The 19012-nt window shown below is 35.6% G+C and overlaps 1 protein-coding gene across 3 annotated transcripts; it reads right to left on the bottom strand.

Moving 5' to 3' along the window:
* Positions 1-1369: 1369 nt before the first annotated feature.
* On the bottom strand, positions 1370-18681 carry LOC128214562 (uncharacterized). Of its 3 annotated transcripts, none has more exons than XM_052921094.1 (7): positions 18532-18681; positions 12376-12581; positions 8164-8454; positions 6244-7084; positions 5911-6043; positions 3769-3910; positions 1370-2911 (listed from the first exon to the last, which is right to left on the bottom strand). In XM_052921094.1, the coding sequence occupies exons 2-7, from the start codon at positions 12539-12541 to the stop codon at positions 2634-2636; spliced, it is 1851 nt and encodes a 616-aa protein (XP_052777054.1). In that variant the 5' UTR covers positions 12542-12581; positions 18532-18681; the 3' UTR covers positions 1370-2633. The 3 variants fall into 3 exon arrangements, with proteins under 3 accessions (XP_052777054.1, XP_052777056.1, XP_052777055.1); XM_052921096.1 differs by lacking the exon at positions 18532-18681 and adding an exon at positions 18188-18206; XM_052921095.1 differs by lacking the exon at positions 18532-18681 and adding an exon at positions 17697-18089.
* Positions 18682-19012: the final 331 nt, after the last annotated feature.

Genomic DNA, 19012 nt, shown 5'->3' with positions numbered 1-19012 from the left:
CAAAAACAAGTCTATTCAAATATAATCGTTTCAAACCCCAAACAATCCAGGGAACCTGGACGCACCTGACATTACTACCCTTGATTAACTACAATATTACAGGTTATTATAGTTAGTTCAAAATAACCTCCATAACAGGTGCTTGTGTGACGTCATGGGTGATGTCATTGAAAAAGTTTTACATTAAGCTCGATTCGGGCCGCAACATTTCTCGGCAGTTGCATTTTTGGTTTGACACCATTTTTTGCAGTGTTCATTCGTTTGAAAAGTGTTTTTTTTTAATTGACTGGATTACTGGGATTATTTACACACAATACCTATTGGGTTAGCGATAAAGTCCTACTTTGACCACTATTTGTTTTGACAACTAATTTAAGCCTGAAAATTTTGTAAACATGTTCTTGATAAAATGTACAGCATCTTCAGCATTAGAGAAAAAAATAATTGAAATTTCTTTGTTCATTGCATACGACGTAATGGATTCATGTCCATATAGGTCGTTTGTTCTGAATAAAATCGAAAGAAATAACTAAAGTTCGGAGGAGTTGAACGTTTTAGACTTAATTAAGTGCTTTTAAAGCAAACCCATAGTCAAAACAACTGCAGAAAGTACTAGTAAACGCACATCAGCTTGCCAGGAAAAGACAACTCAGAAGATAATATGTAAGTAAGATGCGGTTGATTTAATTTGTTGATTTTTGTATACAGCTATATATGCTAAAATTTGTTTTTTTTGTGCAAAAGTTGGCATCGTTGACCCACTTTAGGTCAGAAACCAGGTCGCTCAGCTGATATGATGCGAGCCCTGAAAGCGCTTATTTAAAAACAAAAGGCGGTCATTAACGGCACGTGAATTTACTGAATAATGAACGTTTTCTACCGATAACGCGTTTTGCGTTTTAACACACCACGATAGCGGACGGAAAACACATATTTTATGCAATAATAAACGTTAAGCTGGTTCTCATATATGTAATATGCTTTCCATGGATAAAATGCTAAGATGACTTACCTGATGCGGTTTACATCATTTTGCAATTGATGTGCACTTATTAAGTATGTGATGTGTTGTTATGTTTTTTTCGTAATGTAATTAAAGACAGAAAAAGATTATGGAAATTTACTTACTGTTGCAAAAAGCATGACTATAGCATCACATTAACCATTTAAATGATCATGATGATGTTATGTATACAGAATATATTCCTTACTGATATTATGAACTTTCGATTATTGTCCAATAGTAAATCGAAATGCTTGGTTCGATTCGATTCGATTATCGATAGCAAATATAGTCCGATTTTCAAACACTAGCGTTCACCCACTTAACTTCTTAAAATAGTTATCAATTTAATACATCTATAACAAAAAAGCGATATGTTATTTAATCAGAACCATCTATTTACAATTACAAATAAATATCAGGAGAGTTGTTTCAAAATTATACATTTGTACATAATTTACAAGTGTCAGTTTGAAATAACATTTCAAACATGGCCCTCTGCCTTTTCTGTTAGTGTCATGGTTTTTAAAGTGGATATTAACACTGGCACCGGATTTTCAAACTCAATCATTTTTAAAAAAAAATCAAAATAAAATCTTATTATTCCAAACTAAAAATGACATTACCAAAAATGTGAAAAAAAACGAAAACTTTTTTGAAATATGCACTTCGTGCTGCAAATATATATTATAACTGTTAATATCTTTATACAGTACAAAGTGCATATTTAAAAAAGAAATATTTTTCAATATTTTATCACATTTTTGGTATTGTAATGTTTAGTTTGAAATTATAAGATTTTTTTTTATAAAAAAAAATGATTGAGTTTGAAAATCCGATGACAGTAGATATTAAACAAACTTTTTTTTAAAACATAAAACATAAAAATGCTTATGATAAAATGCGCGTAAAAGTACAGTCATTAACATAGTCATATGACGGTATTAAATGTGAAAATTGAATATAAAAAATGTTTACTATCTGGACCAGCAGTAGCACAATCAGTCTGAACTATGTACAGCACGCATAAACAAAAACGTAATATGAGACATCTTCCTTTAAAGCTGCACTTTCACAGATTGAAAGTTTAGACAACTGTTTTATTTTTTATCTTCGAACGAGCCAATTTATGGAAAAGTGTAAGAAAACCAGTGATATAAAACATCGGATCGCAGATTTTTCATATTAAAGTTTGAAAAATGATGGTTTATGGATTTTCTTAAACCGTTAGGAACGCTTTTAGCCACAAAACAGTAATTTTCGAACGGAAATATGAAAATCTGCGATCTGCTTTTTTGTCAGCAGGCTTATATCACTGATCTGCAGATATTTACGCAGTTATATGCTCAATCCAAGACGAAAAATAAATTAAAAAAATTCACAAAACGGTAAATCTGTGAGTGAGCAGCTTTGAATATACTACATTTTTATAAGTAAGTGAGAAGTTTAATATTAGCTCTAAGATATCTCTTCGATGCTTTTCCTTGTATAATTGTAATATGCTGGTGTATTATTGTCATATAAATATGTATAATTTCATCCAAAGAAGGTATAAGCGTTTTACACGACATGAATTTTGCACCGGTTCACTCTCCATGTCCATAGTCTTAATTTCGTTTTAAAGTCACCTTTACCAGTATGAAGACATTTCAAAGAATCCACTGTGCACGTTTCCGTTTGAAATACTTTCAGCCAAAATTTCCTCCAAGTGATTGAACATGTATCTCGACTTTTGTGTTATCGGAGCGAGTTTCAAATCTCTTAGATCGACAAAGTCGTTTGATGTCGAATGTAAAACCCTTTTCAAATCGAAAACACTGCTTGAAGGAGCTGGACTGGTTACTGCCGTTACAATGCGAACATCATAGGGTGTTGTTTCGATCACAGGCTGAAATATTGACCAAGGACCTGAAAGAAAAGAGTCATCAAACGAGAATTAGTTCAAATTCAAGCAATATTGAAAGTAATGCCTAAATGTAATATATGTGTGGAAATAGATCTTAATTTAAAATCCCCGAATATTTATCTATTTAAGGGCCGGCCACTATACAAACGTCGTTTGAAGGGTCACAATTTTAAATGTTTAAAAAAAAAAATTAATTTAGTTTTGAGGTTCAGTATTAAGCAAGCAGAATTCATATATCCGTTGCAACATGTGAAGCTGTAATTAGGAGTTAAGCAATTTTTACGAAAGAAGATTTTATCAGATTTCCAATCATAAAGTATTTACGTTTTCCCGGAAATGTCTCAATAACAAATTAATAAGTTTACGGGTCAATATTGTCATGAGGCGTTGTGGTGATTGCATTTTTGTAACCAGAAAATGTTTTTCATCCACTATTTTTTGAATAACTTTCTTATTTGAAAAGATATCATCAATAATTCTCAAGATAATGTTTATGAGGTAGTCTGGGTCATTTTGACACAAACACAAAGTAATAATGTCGACAGACTTTACCGAAAGAATGTTAGTGCTTTTATATCCAAATTCTGATAAAATCTGCTTTTGTAAAATTTACTCAACTCCAAACTACCCGAACACATGTCTCCAAAAAATGTATGATTTACTCCCAAACAAGATCTTTCCTCAAAACTAGATAAAACAAACTTTTGAAACGTTTTAATTTTTTACCTTCCCCACCCACTTTTGCACTACGGCCTGACCTTAATGTAAAATTCAATTACAGTTTTTAAAATTCTAGCGACGAGGCCAAGTGTGCACAATATGGAGTATTGTTCAATAAAGTGTTTGTATTTGAACTTACTTTTCCCTCCACTCGTTTTCCTAACATTTTCTCTATTGCTCTTTGGACCTCTTTCTTTTAAAACTGCGCCTCTTTCTTCACTTTTCGATTTTGTTTCTTTGTTTTTCAGATCGGTTCTCATCATAAGGTCAGCCCCACCAAACTGTTGAATATATCATGTAAAGAATGACTACAGTTTGTGTAAAACATTGTCCACGTCCTAACCTATTACAATAGAGGTCCCAAAACGCAAGTGCAAACAAGAATACCCAAAACTTTGTATAAGAGGTGAATGTGTGTGCATGTGCATGTGTTAGCATGGGAATTGAGAGTGGACTTTGAAGTATCCGGTTATCCTTGCAGTTTTTATTGCATTAACATAACATGGATATCAAAACAAGAGATATTTGTCAAACATTATGACCCCCCCTCCCTCCAAGAATATTTGGACAATTGAATGAAATATGCATGGACCGAAATGACAGCTGATTTGTCATTGACATTGGTTGCCTTTGAGGCAGTTTTAAGATGATGACAATTCAACGTGTGAAGATAGAAGGTACAGTTTTTTTTATCATGTTCAGATGATGACTGATATTTGCAGATACCCATGTAACCATTTAGCAGCAGGGAATAATTAAATATGACGTCATTTTAATTAAAAATGTGAGTTGTGACCTTGACCTTTGACTCATCACCCATAGAGGTAATCTTCTGGTCACCTCCAACCTAAATCGTCAAGTTCGGGGGCCATGAGTGAAGGCATTGTCGAGTCATCGAGGTATCACCGCAACAAATATTGAAAAATTGATGTAGAATTATTATTGTTAAAGCCTAAATGTATCAAAAATCCTGAGCCTGCCTAAAATCGCAGCCCATTGACCTATGCCATGACCTAAGTAAACGCCTACGCTACACTGTGGTATAGGTGTCAGTGGTCCCCTTTCTCATTTTTAAGGTATCAGCGCTACACATTATTGAAATTTTGATGGAAAATGCCTAGGCTATTAACCTAAAAGTATTAAAAACCCAGAGCCTGCCTAAAATCGCAGCCAATTGACCTATGCCATGACCTAGGTTGAGACCTAGGCTATACTGTGGTATGGGTGTCACTGGTCCCCTTTCTCATTTAAGGTATCACCGCAACAAATATTGAAAATTTGATGTAAAATTATTTTAGTAAATACCCAAATGTATCAAAAACCCTGAGCCTGCCTTGAATCACACCCCATTGACCTATGCCATGACCTAGGTTGAGGCATAGGCTACACTGTGGTATAGGTGTCAGTGGTCCCCTTTCTCATTTTTAAGGTATAAACGCTAAACATAATTGAAATTTTCTATGCCTAGGGTATTAACACAGACAAGCTTTATGCGTTCAAGGTCACTGAAACTTTGACCTGATAATCCATAAAATCAATAGGGGTCATCTATTGGTCAGGCCCAACCTCCAAGTCAAGTTTGAGGGCTATGGTCGCAGGCAGTGTCGAGTGATCACTCGGACAACATTTTCGCATTCAAGGTCACTGTGACCTTGACCTTTGACCTCATGATCCCTAAAATCAACAGGGTCATTTACTGGTCAGGCCCAGCCTCCATGTAATGATTGATGACCATTTGTCCAGGCATTGATGAGTTATCACTAGAAGATGCTTTGTAAGCCTTTTCGCGTCAAAGGTCACTGTGATCTTATCCTTTGACCCGATGACCCCTAACACAAAAGGGTCATCTACTGGTCAGGCCCAACCTTCATGTCAAGTTTGATGATCATAGGTCCAGGAATTGTCAAGTTTGCGTTCAAAGTCACTGTGACCTTGAACTTTAACCCGTTGACCCCTAGAATAAAAAAAATACTGGTCAGGCCCAACCTTCAACTCAAGGGCCATGGGTGCAGGCGTTCAAGGTCACTGAAACGAGTTATCACTCGGACGACATTTTAACATTCAATGTCACTGTGACCTTTGACCCGATGACCCCTTAAATTAAAAGGGGTCATTTACTGGTCAAACCCAACCTCAAAGTCAAGTTTGATGGCCATGGGTGCAGGCTTTGTCGAGTTTTCACTCAGACAAGCTTTGGTCGACCGACCGACATGTGCAAAGCAATATACCCCCTCTTCTTCGAATGGGGGGCATAATTATGAAAACTGTAAAAAAGGCGAACCTGTTGTTCTGTAGGTGAACACGTTTCAAGATGGGATGTTTTTGACGAAGAATCCAAAATCTCGTGGCAGTTTGTACATACCGAAGAAAGCTCTAGAGCAGTGCAGACGTACTCGTGTGTATCTTTTGCCGAACTGAAGTCATAACATAAGAAGTTCGTAATACTTAGTGCAAAATAACAACATAAGTAATAGATAGGGTATATTGAAATTGAAAAAATGTAATACTCGTAATGAGGTAAAGATGACCAAACCAATCGCATAATCATCATCTTAAAACAATAGTTATTCAACATTTTATTCAAACACAATTGGTAAGCTAAATCTAAACTCACCGTGGAACTGCCATTCCACAAGCTTGGCATTCATCTATCTTCTGACAATTTTGTTCATGCTGTGTCAGGTCTTTGACAGGGAAGCGGTCTCCACAATGCTCACAACGCTGACGCCTGTAGTCACAGCAGACGACGTGACGCTGATACTTGGGAGACGTTCCAACAAACGAACATCCTTGATGTTTACAGTTGAACGTTTCCGTTCGTTTTACATCATTGCAAGAAAAGTTTGGCTTCGTTTTCTGAAAATGCATAGGTAATGCGTCTTCGCATTTATGGCTATACACGTCTCGTCTGAAATACTCCTTTCGGCAACCATTGCAAAATATCTTCACAAACTGACACGAATCCAAGTGTTTTTTTGTCTCCATTTTCTTGAATTTCATTTTACAGCCATAGACTGCATGTATGCATTCAACTTCTTCAAAAGGACATTTCTTTTTATGCTCTTCAACACTTTTCGCAGGGAACGTTCCGTTGCATGAAGGGTTCGGGCAGGCTACTTTCTTGTATAGGCACCGTTCATTCTCATGCTTCAGTATTTTCTTTTTTGTTATGAACTGGTTACAGTACCTGCACGCTATTTGCTGAAACTGGCACTGTTGTAAATGATAGTATGCTTCTAAAACTTCGTTACCCTGACAACGGAAAGTGCACCTATCAAAAGTGCAATGTAACTCGAAATGTTCAAAAACCGTTTTGACTTTGCCGATATGTCTCAGTATTTCAGTTTTCCCAAATCGTCTCTGTTTCTCATCGGTGATGTATGCCTGTCGTTTGTCACTGCCTATGTAGGGGTTGGTCCAAAACAACCGGCCTCGTTGAAATTTGTTTTTTGGCTCTACAATAGGGTAAAGTATTTACTGTATTATACCGAATGATTGTTTATTACAGAATCCTAAAAACTGCAATCTCTCCTACATGAAATTTATATTTTGTATGTAGATACAGTAAATATCTAATTCCCAAAGTACGTTGCGATTTACCAAAATTCAATATTGATACTGCGTTTCGCCTGTTCTATTTCCAGTGAATATTATTTGGTACTAGAAGATCAATCACCACTCAGTTAAGTATAATGATAACATCGGTAAATTAATGCACATTTATACTCGCGATATTCTCTTCCTTTTTCCTGGGTTTCCATGTATAATAATAAATATTAAGTGATGTAAACTAAACAATCAAAACAAACGATGACGTGGTTTAAATCAGTCTAATTTTATCATAATAAAACTGAAATCCTAAAACTATTTTCTGCATGATTAAGTAAGCATTATGATTAGATTTTTTGTCAGACAAATGATAAAATCATATACCAGTGTTTGCCCTATATTGTCAGCCAATCAGGGACGCTAGATGTTTCGTTTCTTATTTGTGAAGAATGGTTACTTATTTCTGAAGACGACTCTTCATGATTAAGTAAATTGCTATAACGGCGCATGCGCATATAACAACGCCTACTGTTTGCATATGCAAAGGCGCAATTTCAGTGTCAACGATGATTTAAATGACGTCACAATATCTTGCATTGATTGACAGGTCTTTTTGACAGGCGCACGGCTTAATTTTCAAGCTGATGCAATTTGGGAGGGCTAGAATTTATAAAGTAATTTCTTCGTTATGGGATAAGAAAGCACGGTCGCTTCGCTGCGCTCCGCTTCCTTAGGTTAGAAATTCACAAAGAAGTTTCAAATTTAATAAACTCTAACCTATACTTAATAAAAGACCAACCGATATTTCTGCGGTCTAGTAGTTAAGAAGTAAGAAGTTCAGGCATACACACCGATCGTATAAATTTTCTGAGGTATTTTAGTTTTCTCACTCCTTATGATTTGACACACTTTATTTCGTAATTAAAGAAGTTCATTTTACAAACCATGCGCGAGTTACTTTAATATGAAGAGCCTAGCTACTTACTTTTACACAGAGCTTCAAGAATCCTTTCATGCTCTCTTACATCTTTAGGGTGCTGCTTCAACTTCCACGCATATATCTTTTGGAAGTGGCGCAAGTTGTCCGGTATCTTACGGCTGTCAAGCAAAACGAGCAGAACACGATGGCGCCCTACCGTATGAGCAAATCTAGTCACTGCGCACTCCGTACGAAACGTAAACTCTACCATCTCGCTCCAGCGCCTTGACAAGAAAATCACACTCATTTTAGAGTTGTAGATGCCCTTGTCAACCCAGATCTTCAGGTTTGTTTCATCTGCAAATATTAACATCACAGTTATATATATAATTATAAAATGGAAGAAACTCCAAGGCATTAGTAATGATTATAATAAAGCGTATACATCTATTCCGGCAGGTTTTCAAGCAAGCCCTTCTTTTCCTACTTTTTTGTTAGGCTCCTACTTTTCCCTTCTTTTTCTTGAAAAAGCCGTACTATCCCTACTTTTTTCTAAAATTAGTTCGAAGAATAATGGAAAAGTTTAAACTATGTGCATTGTTTGAAATGATCTAAATCATGATTAAAAAGACAAGCCATTTCTAGTATTTTGTAGGATTAGTTTGATGCAGTAGGTCTCCAGTTCTGAAAGAGGGACTCTATGATGGGAATGAGTGGTGCATGGGAACAAGTCAGAGACACCCATTTTAGGTCCATCTCCTCATCTCTCTTGAAGCACTTGTTTCAAAGCAGAGATAACTACATGTACATCCTAATTGATAAATTGGTGTAGTAGTCATTTATTTGCATCTAAAAAGGTAAGAAAAGAGCCCTTCTATTCCTACTTTTTGCTCTTAATATCCCTATTTTACCCTGCTCTTTCAAAAAAAATCCTCCTACTTTTATCCCTACTTTTTTGTTATTGGTCACTTGAAAGCCTGTATTCGTTTTATTGTCATTGTAGATAAATAAAAATAACTTTTATAGTGGCTCAAAATAATCAACTAAGATATGTTTTATAATGCTCTTTTAATTATCATATTTTGGCCCACATCAAATATGTTGTTTATTTATCAAAAAAAGTAATGGTAAATACCTTTAAAATACCCATATAAACATTAAATACACAGCATGGGAACCTCAGCTCTATTGTTGGTAATGAATAACTATGACGTTATATTGTTTGCTTAACTCATATTGACTTTATTTAGAATACAACCTATATGTTCAGCCAATAAAATTGCAGAGTATGCAATCATTTAGTACTAGGCTTAATCATTAAGAATTTCAACTTTTGCGGATGTTGAATGGTCCGCCCACTGCCACGCATCCGATACACACTCCCTGGGCCAGATTTTGGTTGACAATGTATCAGCGAATAAGGTCGTATTCTAAGTTAGTTTGATGACCTGAAGTAATATCTTAATGCTTAAGAAAAGCTCGTTCGTTACGCTCACTTCGCACATTGTTAATCATAAAGATTTTACTTCATGAAATCTTACTTCTACTTAGTCTAATCAAGGAGGCACAACGTTTCGCGCTAAAATGTATAAAACACTGCATTGCGTAATCGAAAAAGTACAAAGTTACATATAATACTAATGAATGCCTGGTTGCTATGGTATCATGCTTGATTTTTATGCCTTAGGTTATTTTAAATAGTGTATTTGTAAAATTAGAATAATTAATTACAAAATATAATATTTCTTTCAATTATCATCATATTTTATTTTAATATCTTTAACGTATTCAAATGGAACAATTTTCTTCGAAAACCAAGATCTCGGATCGCGCCTCATTTTAGCAAATATACCTTTACTACTATAACGGAACATGTAGTTCGTCCAACCCCTTGATAACTTCTTAGTTATCAATTCAATACATCTATACCAAAACAGCAATATGTTACGTAGGAAAAAGGCCGGATTCGCGAAATGTCTCTTCAAATCAAGAGTATATATGTTCCTTGTTCCTTGTTTATTTATCCAGTTTCAGTTGGCACAGCTTCCAAACCTTAAGAGTGGTGTTTTTCTTCCTTAATATTATTTTTCATGCAGAGTAACAATGATGCAGGTTGATTTAATGCTAATTTATTGCATAACGATATATTTACACAAACTTTGTTATTGTTAGATGACATGAATTAAATTTTTATTGATTTAGAATGGGCGGAATGAGCGTAGCAAACCAACCCTTTTTGATAATTGAGATATTACTTCAGGTCATATGACTAACGTAAAATAAACCTTATTGGCTGATTGATACATTGTCAATTCAAAATCTGACGCATGGAGTGTGTATGAGCTGAGTGGCAGGAGGCGGACCTTTAAACACCCGTACAAATTTAAATTGTTAATGATTAAGTTAAGTACCTAATGATTGCCTATCTGCAATTTCATTGGCCGAAAGTGTAGGTTGTATCAGATGAGTTGCCGGGGGCGGATCTTTAAACACCCGTGCAAGTTGAAAATCTTAATGATTAAGTCTTAGTACTTTAATGATTTAATTTCATTGGACGAAATTGTAGGTTGTATTCTTATTATCCTTTACCCCACTGGACACTTTGAGTCTAGTTATGATCACTCCTTTTGTTTTAAGAAGACAAGCATTGAAATTAAATGCCAGCGTGATATTTGTTTATATATTATAAAATCGCCAATCAAATTTGCATTTTTTTTAAATATTGCGATTTTTGTTTCAGACTATTTTGGGCAGGAGAACATAGTTTCAAGACAAAATTTCATATCTCGAGGGGAACATTCGGAACTCCTCGGCCATTTTTATCGAAAACAACATCGGATGTATATGGACGGTTTACATACTCAGAAATCGTTATGTTTAAGCCCGCTGCAAGTAGATCGCGTTGTAATTCAATTTAGCAGTTAAACGTAATGACTTAACTCTTGGAAATCTTGATTATGTTTGCAATAATACACTTCACTGGTAATTAATTTAACTAAGATAGATAAATACAAGCTTAAACACTACATTTGATGAATGATATAATTTCTAAAAAAATACGAACTACTTCTACTGATGTACCGGCATGCATCCGAGGTTGATTTCGATAAATATGGCCGAGGAGTTCCGAATGCGAGGGGAGATGTACATGTATAATAAAATGATAAGGTATACATATCGAATTCACAGTGTTTATGAATGTTGTGTTCATCAAAACAAAGTTCATGTTATCAATGAATAATCATTACTGATTGTGAACTCTTTATCATTTAATCACTTAAGAATGACGAAAAGATATTTGTAAATTAAATGGTAATTGGTAAAACTTTCACATACATGTGTACATGTACATCCTAATAGATAATTAAGCACATTACCGTTCATGTCCCTAAATGAAATTGTATGGTTAGCTACATGTATTGTTATATATTTGAAAACGTTGTATTTTCATTTTTGGTTGTTTTGTGACTCAAGCAGAGTCTACTTCCTTTCCGCTTTCGTATGTGTGAACATGTTAAACATGTTAAAAAAATCAAACTATTAATGATGATTGCGTGTATTAAAAACGTCCATTTCAGGATACTTTAACTATTCTACCAAATCTTGATTCATAAGTGTCACAAACTTCTAATCACAACGCTATAAAAAAAAGTATCGGAAAAAAAAAAATAAGTTGAAGAATACAGGTTTGAAATTTATGGTTTATTAAAGGACTCGTGTATTTTGGACCAAAAATTAGTTTTCCTGAAAATACATCTGAAAACACGTATATTATACTTATATACTCTTTGATAAAACATTCAATTAAAGAATTAAAGATATTGTGGTTTTAGTTGTAAGCAAACCCATGCCAGTATTATAGATACAAATAGAAAATAGAAGCATTTACCCCTCGACCACCAGGACTGATAAAACATGGAAATGTATTTAAAAAGAACATTGGTAGCATCGCGTGATAATGCGATTAGCCAAGCACCCAACAACGTTTATATGTCAGTATCTTAGTTTTAACACTCCTAATTATTTTCAACATTTCAATTCGTGATATTAGTTTCTATTTGTAAAAAGTGCATTTTACAAAACATGAGCAAGTCCCTTTGAATTTTACATCCTCAACAGTTATGGGAAAAAAATAAACAGAACAATATAAACACTATAACCATTATAATAAAACTCAGCTAAAACAACATATTTTACCCTCGACATGACCCTATGACAAATACTTGGAAATCAAAAACTCAACAAGAATAATACGACAACAACCTGTTATATACTTACTGGCCATTCCATCTCTGTGCGGGTCAAACACTCGGACTTTCTTGTGCTTGAGGAACTCCAGTAACGGCTCAACAATTTCCCAGTCCTCCTCCGCGTACATGGCATTAACATCACTCTCCTTGCCACAACCTCGACTCTGTTTCCCGGGCCTCCCCTTCGGCTTCATTGTCGCGGAAGTGAAGTTTCACCAAATTGCTCTGTTGATTCTGCAAATATTTGATAACTCAATTATATTGCTTTTTTATTATAAAACATTTTGTTCAGTGGTCCCAATTGTCACCTGCACCTCGATTTGATGCGTAAACATCGTTATACATGCAACGCAGTAATATTGTTTGTTTAAATGAGTATATTGTGTCTGCGCAGAGGTCTGCAGAAATCTACATAAATTTCGTTATCTTTTTAAGTTATTGAATACACCGCACAACGACAGTAAAACGGTAATGCACTATAAGAACTGGGATGGTATTCGATATTCGACTTATTAAGTTAAATTTATGGTCATACATCATTGACTTCATTCATTCTTAATAACAAGTGATCCGATAAGCTACATCTTTGTTACATGCGATACTAGATAAACAGCGATAATCGAAAGCTACATTAACAGGATGTTAGTGCTAAAATGACCACAAAAATCTTAAACATGTGTAATGTCGTTAAGCACTTTCTAGCATTGTTCGTCGAACAAAGATTCGTCATCCATGTATTGTTTATATTTCCAAGCAAGCGATCCCAACAATCAAGTCATATCCGTCCGCGTCTGTTTCGTATGTAGGATGTTTATAAAAGTGTTATATCCTTGTGAATCGTTTGAAAAATTTAAACAAAGCCATAGCCTTTCCCGTTTACCATTGTCAAATTCATTCCCTTTAAACAATACCATAATCACAATCGTAAAACAATACCATAGTATTTCTCGTTTAACAATATCATAGACATTCTCGTTAATATTACCATTATCCTTCCCGTAAAACAATACCATAATCACAATCGTAAAACAATACCATAGTATTTCTCGTTTAACAATATCATAGACATTCTCGTTAATATTACCATTATCCTTCCCGTAAAACAATATCATGGTCATTCTCGTAAAACAATACCATGGTCATTCTCGTTAAACAATACCATGGTCATTCTCGTTAAACACTACCATGGCCAATCTCGTTAAACAATACCATGGTCATTCTCGTTAAACAATACCATGGTCATTCCCGTTAATCAATACCATGGTCATTCCCGTTAAACAATACCATGGTCATTCCCGTAAAACAATACAATGGTCATTCCCGTTAAACAATACCATGGTCATTCCCGTTTAACAATACCATGGTCATTCCCGTTAATCAATACCATGGTAATTCCCATTAATCAATACCATGGTCATTCCCGTTAAACAATACCATGGTCATTCCCGTTAAACAATACCATGGTCATTCCCGTTAATCAATACCATGGTCATTCCCGTAAAACAATACAATGGTCATTCCCGTTAAACAATACCATGGTCATTCCCGTAAAACAATACCATGGTCATTCCCGTTAATCAATACCATGGTCATTCCCATTAATCAATACCATGGTCATTCCCGTTAAACAATACCATGGTCAATCTCGTTGAACAATACTATGGTCATTCTCGTTAAACAATACCATGGTCATTCTCGTTAAACAATACCATGGTCATTCCCGTTTAACAATACCATGGTCATTCTCGTTGAACAATACCATGGTCATTCCCGTTAATCAATACAATGGTCATTCTCATTAAACAATACCATGGTAATTCCCGTTAAACAATACCATGACCATTCCCGTTAAACAATACCATGGTCATTCCCGTTAAACAATACCATGGTCATTCCCGTTAAACAATACCATGGTCATTCCCGTTAAAAAAATACACAGCCATTCTCGATAAACAACATCATAAATATTTTCGTTAATCAATACCATGGTCATTCCCGTTAAACAGTACCATGGTCATTCCCGTTAAACAATACCATGGTCATTCTCGGTAAACAATACCATGGTCATTCCCGTTAAACAATACCATGGTGAATCTCGTTGAATAATACCATGGTCATTCCCTTTAAACAATACCATGGTGAATTTCGTTGAATAATACCATGGTCATTCCCGTTAAACAATACCATGTTCATTCCCATTAAACAATACCATGGTTATTCCCGTTAAACAATACCATGACCATTCCCGTTAAACAATACCATGGTCATTCACGTTGAACAATACCATGGTCATTCCCGTTAAACAATACAATGGTCATTCCCGTAAAACAATACCATGGTCATTTCCGTTAAACAATACCGTGGTCATTCCCATTAAACAATACCATGGTCATTCCCGTTAAACAATACCATGACCATTCCCGTTAAACAATACCATGGTCATTCCCGTAAAATATACCATGGTCATTCCCGTTAAAATATTCCATGGTCATTCCCGTTTAAAAAAACATGGTCATTCCCGTTAAAAATACCATGGTCATTCCCATTAAAAAATACCATGGTCTTTCCCGTTAAACGATACCATGGTCATTCCCATTAAAAATACCATGACCATTCCCGTTAAACAATACCATGGTCATTCTCGTTAAACAATACCATGGTCATTCACGTAAAACAATACCATGGTCATTCCCGTTAAATATACCATGGTCATTCCCGTTAAACAATACCATGACAATTCCCGTAAAACAATACCATGGTCATTCCAGTAAAATATACAATGATCATTCCCGTTAAAATATACCATGGTCATTCCCGTTAAAAATACCATGGTCAATCTCGTTGAACAATACCATGGTCATTCCCATTAAACAATACCATGGTCATTCCCGTAAAATATACCATGGTTATTCCCGTTAAACAATACCATGGTCATTCTCGTAAAAAATACCATGGTCATTCCAGTAAAATATACAATGATCATTCCCGTTAAAATATACCATGGTCATTCCCGTTAAAAATACCATGGTCAATCTCGTTGAACAATACCATGGTCATTCCCATTAAACAATACCATGGTCATTCCCGTAAAATATACCATGGTTATTCCCGTTAAACAATACCATGGTCATTCTCGTAAAAAATACCATGGTCATTCCCGTTAAACAATACCATGGTCATTCCCGTAAAAATACCATGGTCATTCCCGTTAAACAATACCATGGTCATTCCCGTTAAACAATACCATGGTCATTCCCGTTAAACAATACCATGGTCATTCCCGTTAAACAATACCATGGTCATTCCCGTTAGAAATACCATAGTCATTCCCGTTAAACAATACCACGGTCATTCCCGTTAAACAATACCATGGTCATTCTCGTTAAACAATATCATGGTCATTTTCGTTAAACAATACCATGGTTATTCCCGTTATAAATACCATGGTCATTCCCGTTAAACAATACCATGGTCATTCCCGTTAAACAATATCATGGTCATTCCCGTTAAACAATACAATGGTCATTCCCGTTAATCAATACCATGGTCATTCCCGTTAAAAAATTACACAGCCATTCTCGATAAACATCATCATAGACATTTTCGTTAATCAATACCATAGTCATTTTCGTTTCGGAAATACTATAACCATTCACGTTTTACAATACCATAGCCATTCTCGTTAAGTAATATTATGGACATTCCTGTTTAACAAAAGCATAGTCATTCCATTAAATAATACCATATCCATTCCCGGGCAATTATACCATTGTTTGATTGATTTATTAATATTAATTTTCTTTCTCCATAAAATGAACAACATATAATTTTAAACGAACATCCTGTTTAGAAGCACAATGTCAATGCAAAACAAGGTAATAAAAGGCCAAGACCTTACAAGGGCAAGGCCTAACAAGGTCAATACCTTACAAGGGCAATGAATCACAAGGTCAAGACCTTACAAGGGCAATGCATCACAAGGTCAATACCTTACAAGGGCAATGAATCACAAGGTCAAGACCTTACAAGGGCAATGCATCACAAGGTCAATACCTTACAAGGGCAATGAATCACAAGGTCAAGACCTTACAAGGGCAATGCATCACAAGGTCAAGACCTTACAAGGGCAATGAATCACAAGGTCAAGACCTTACAAGGGCAATGCATCACAAGGTCAATACCTTACAAGGGCAATGAATCACAAGGTCAAGACCTTACGAGGGCAAGGCCTAACAAGGTCAATACCTTACAAGGGCAATGAATCACAAGGTCAAGACCTTACAAGGGCAATGCATCACAAGGTCAAGACCTTACAAGGACAAGGCCTAACAAGGTCAATACCTTACAAGGGCAATGCATCACAAGGTCAAGACCTTACGAGGGCAAGGCCTAACAAGGTCAATACCTTACAAGGGCAATGCATCACAAGGTCAAGACCTTACGAGGGCAAGGCCTAACAAGGTCAATACCTTACAAGGGCAATGCATCACAAGGTCAAGACCTTACAAGGGCAATGCATCACAAGGTCAAGACCTTACAAGGGCAAGGCCTAACAAGGTCAATACCTTACAAGGGCAATGCATCACAAGGTCAAGACCTTACGAGGGCAATGCATCACAAGGTCAAGACCTTACAAGGGCAATGCATCACAAGGTCAATACCTTACAAGGGCAATGAATCACAAGGTCAATACCTTACAAGGGCAATGCATCACAAGGTCAATACCTTACAAAGGCAATGCATCACAAGGTCAATACCTTACAAAGGCAATGCATCACAAGGTCAATACATAACAAGGGCAATTTCAAGACATAAAAAGGCAAGGCATAACAAGGGCAAGACATAACAAGGTCAAGTCATTACAAAGGCAATGTAAAACATGGGCAAGACATAACAAGGTCAAGACATTACAAAGGCAAGGTAAAACATGGGCAAGACATAACAAGGTCAAGACATTACAAAGGCAAGGCATAACAAGGGCAAGACATAACAAGGTCAAGTCATTACAAAGGCAATGTAAAACATGGGCAAGACATAACAAGGTCAAGACATTACAAAGGCAAGGCATAACAAGGGCAAGACATAACAAGGTCAAGTCATTACAAAGGCAATGTAAAACATGGGCAAGACATAACAAGGTCAAGACATTACAAAGGCAAGGCATAACAAGGGCAAGACATAACAAGATCAAGGCCTAACTGACACGAAACGAAATAAATATGAAAAATCGGACCAAGCAAATGAACGTTTCTGTAAAAGGTCGGTGAAATATAACATATACTTTGTATCATTACCGTCTTACTCAAACATTTAACTCTTATTACTTTAAACAATTGTTTATCAACTCACAAAAATTAGAAGTATCCTGAAATCATCCAAATAACTCTAATAAAGCCACCGATTTTTGATAGGCAAATAAAGAAAGCTGCTGGATTCAAGTGGAACAGTATGTCATCTTGCACAATTGCATTCAGCCATGATTATAATCATGTCCGAGTTTCCTGCACTTAAGACAATAAATTTCCCTTTCCAAAATGTCTTCGTTTTTCCATATTTCTATTTTTAATATTCCCATAATGATATCACAGTTGTACACAATGGTTCACCTAGAATGAAATTGCACAAATTTTGTCTATCTTTCAAGCGATTTACCTCGGCAAGCAAGGGCGGAGCCAAGATTAAACGTTGAAGGGGGTGTTCATTGGGGGCGCAATATAAAAGCTTGTTGGAAAATAAAGCGTGGTACAGGTGGGATGTTTTACCCCTACGAACATTTTAACTAATTGTGGTCTAACATGCTGTATTCGGTGTTTTCATTCATATACGCATGCAAATATCACTTTGTCAATTTTAGGTAAAGGGGTGGGCGTCGGCAGCACCGTCCACTCCTGCTTTGCCCCGGATACGCTAGTGGACTTTGTCTGACCGACATAGACGTATCTATCAAAAGCGCTGAAATATTTAAGAATGATGTAACGACCATCGGGTGTTACATTTGATAGTGTTGATATAAATCTGAATGAACAATTGCTTGTTTTCTTACGCTCATGGACACATCCATCTTGATTTTTATTTTCTTCCCTAAATAAGCTTGCATAATGAACAATTGAACTCAATGGCTAAATTTAAAAGAAGTTAATAAAATAAAAAATCAATTATAGAATAGAATGAAGACAATACTTACTCATAACCTGCAATTTTAGTCCATGAGGTGATTTCTAAATGTCAAGGTTACTGGAAATTCCCTTTTTAATTTTTAACAGTCATGAAGCGGAACAAGCCACTTGAACGGAAACACGCAATATCTATGTAAACGCTTGAACTAGGTCAATCAATGAAATGGATATTTATATTAACTTTGACAATGAAGTTATAAAAAGTTCAAATATTAGAACACGAATATATAGATATCTCAGTGAAAAAGCTTATTAATCATCCATTACTGTATGTATAATTGAAACAAAATTAAGATCATCAACTATTTTACTTTTATTTTGTATAAAAATAAAGGCAAGGAGACCGCAAAAACAAGCCAACAAACCGAGCGAAACACGTTTCATATTAAACACATGAATAACGTGAACTGTCTGGGCATTTACTGCTAAAAGAAGACAAAACAACAAAGTATATTCAGTGGGATGTAAGGGGAACGCACAATGTGGTAA

This window comes from Mya arenaria, chromosome 13 (genome assembly GCF_026914265.1).
Source record: "Mya arenaria isolate MELC-2E11 chromosome 13, ASM2691426v1".
In the NCBI taxonomy this organism is placed as follows: Eukaryota; Metazoa; Mollusca; class Bivalvia; order Myida; family Myidae; genus Mya; species Mya arenaria.
This window is presented reverse-complemented; position numbering and strand designations above follow the sequence as displayed.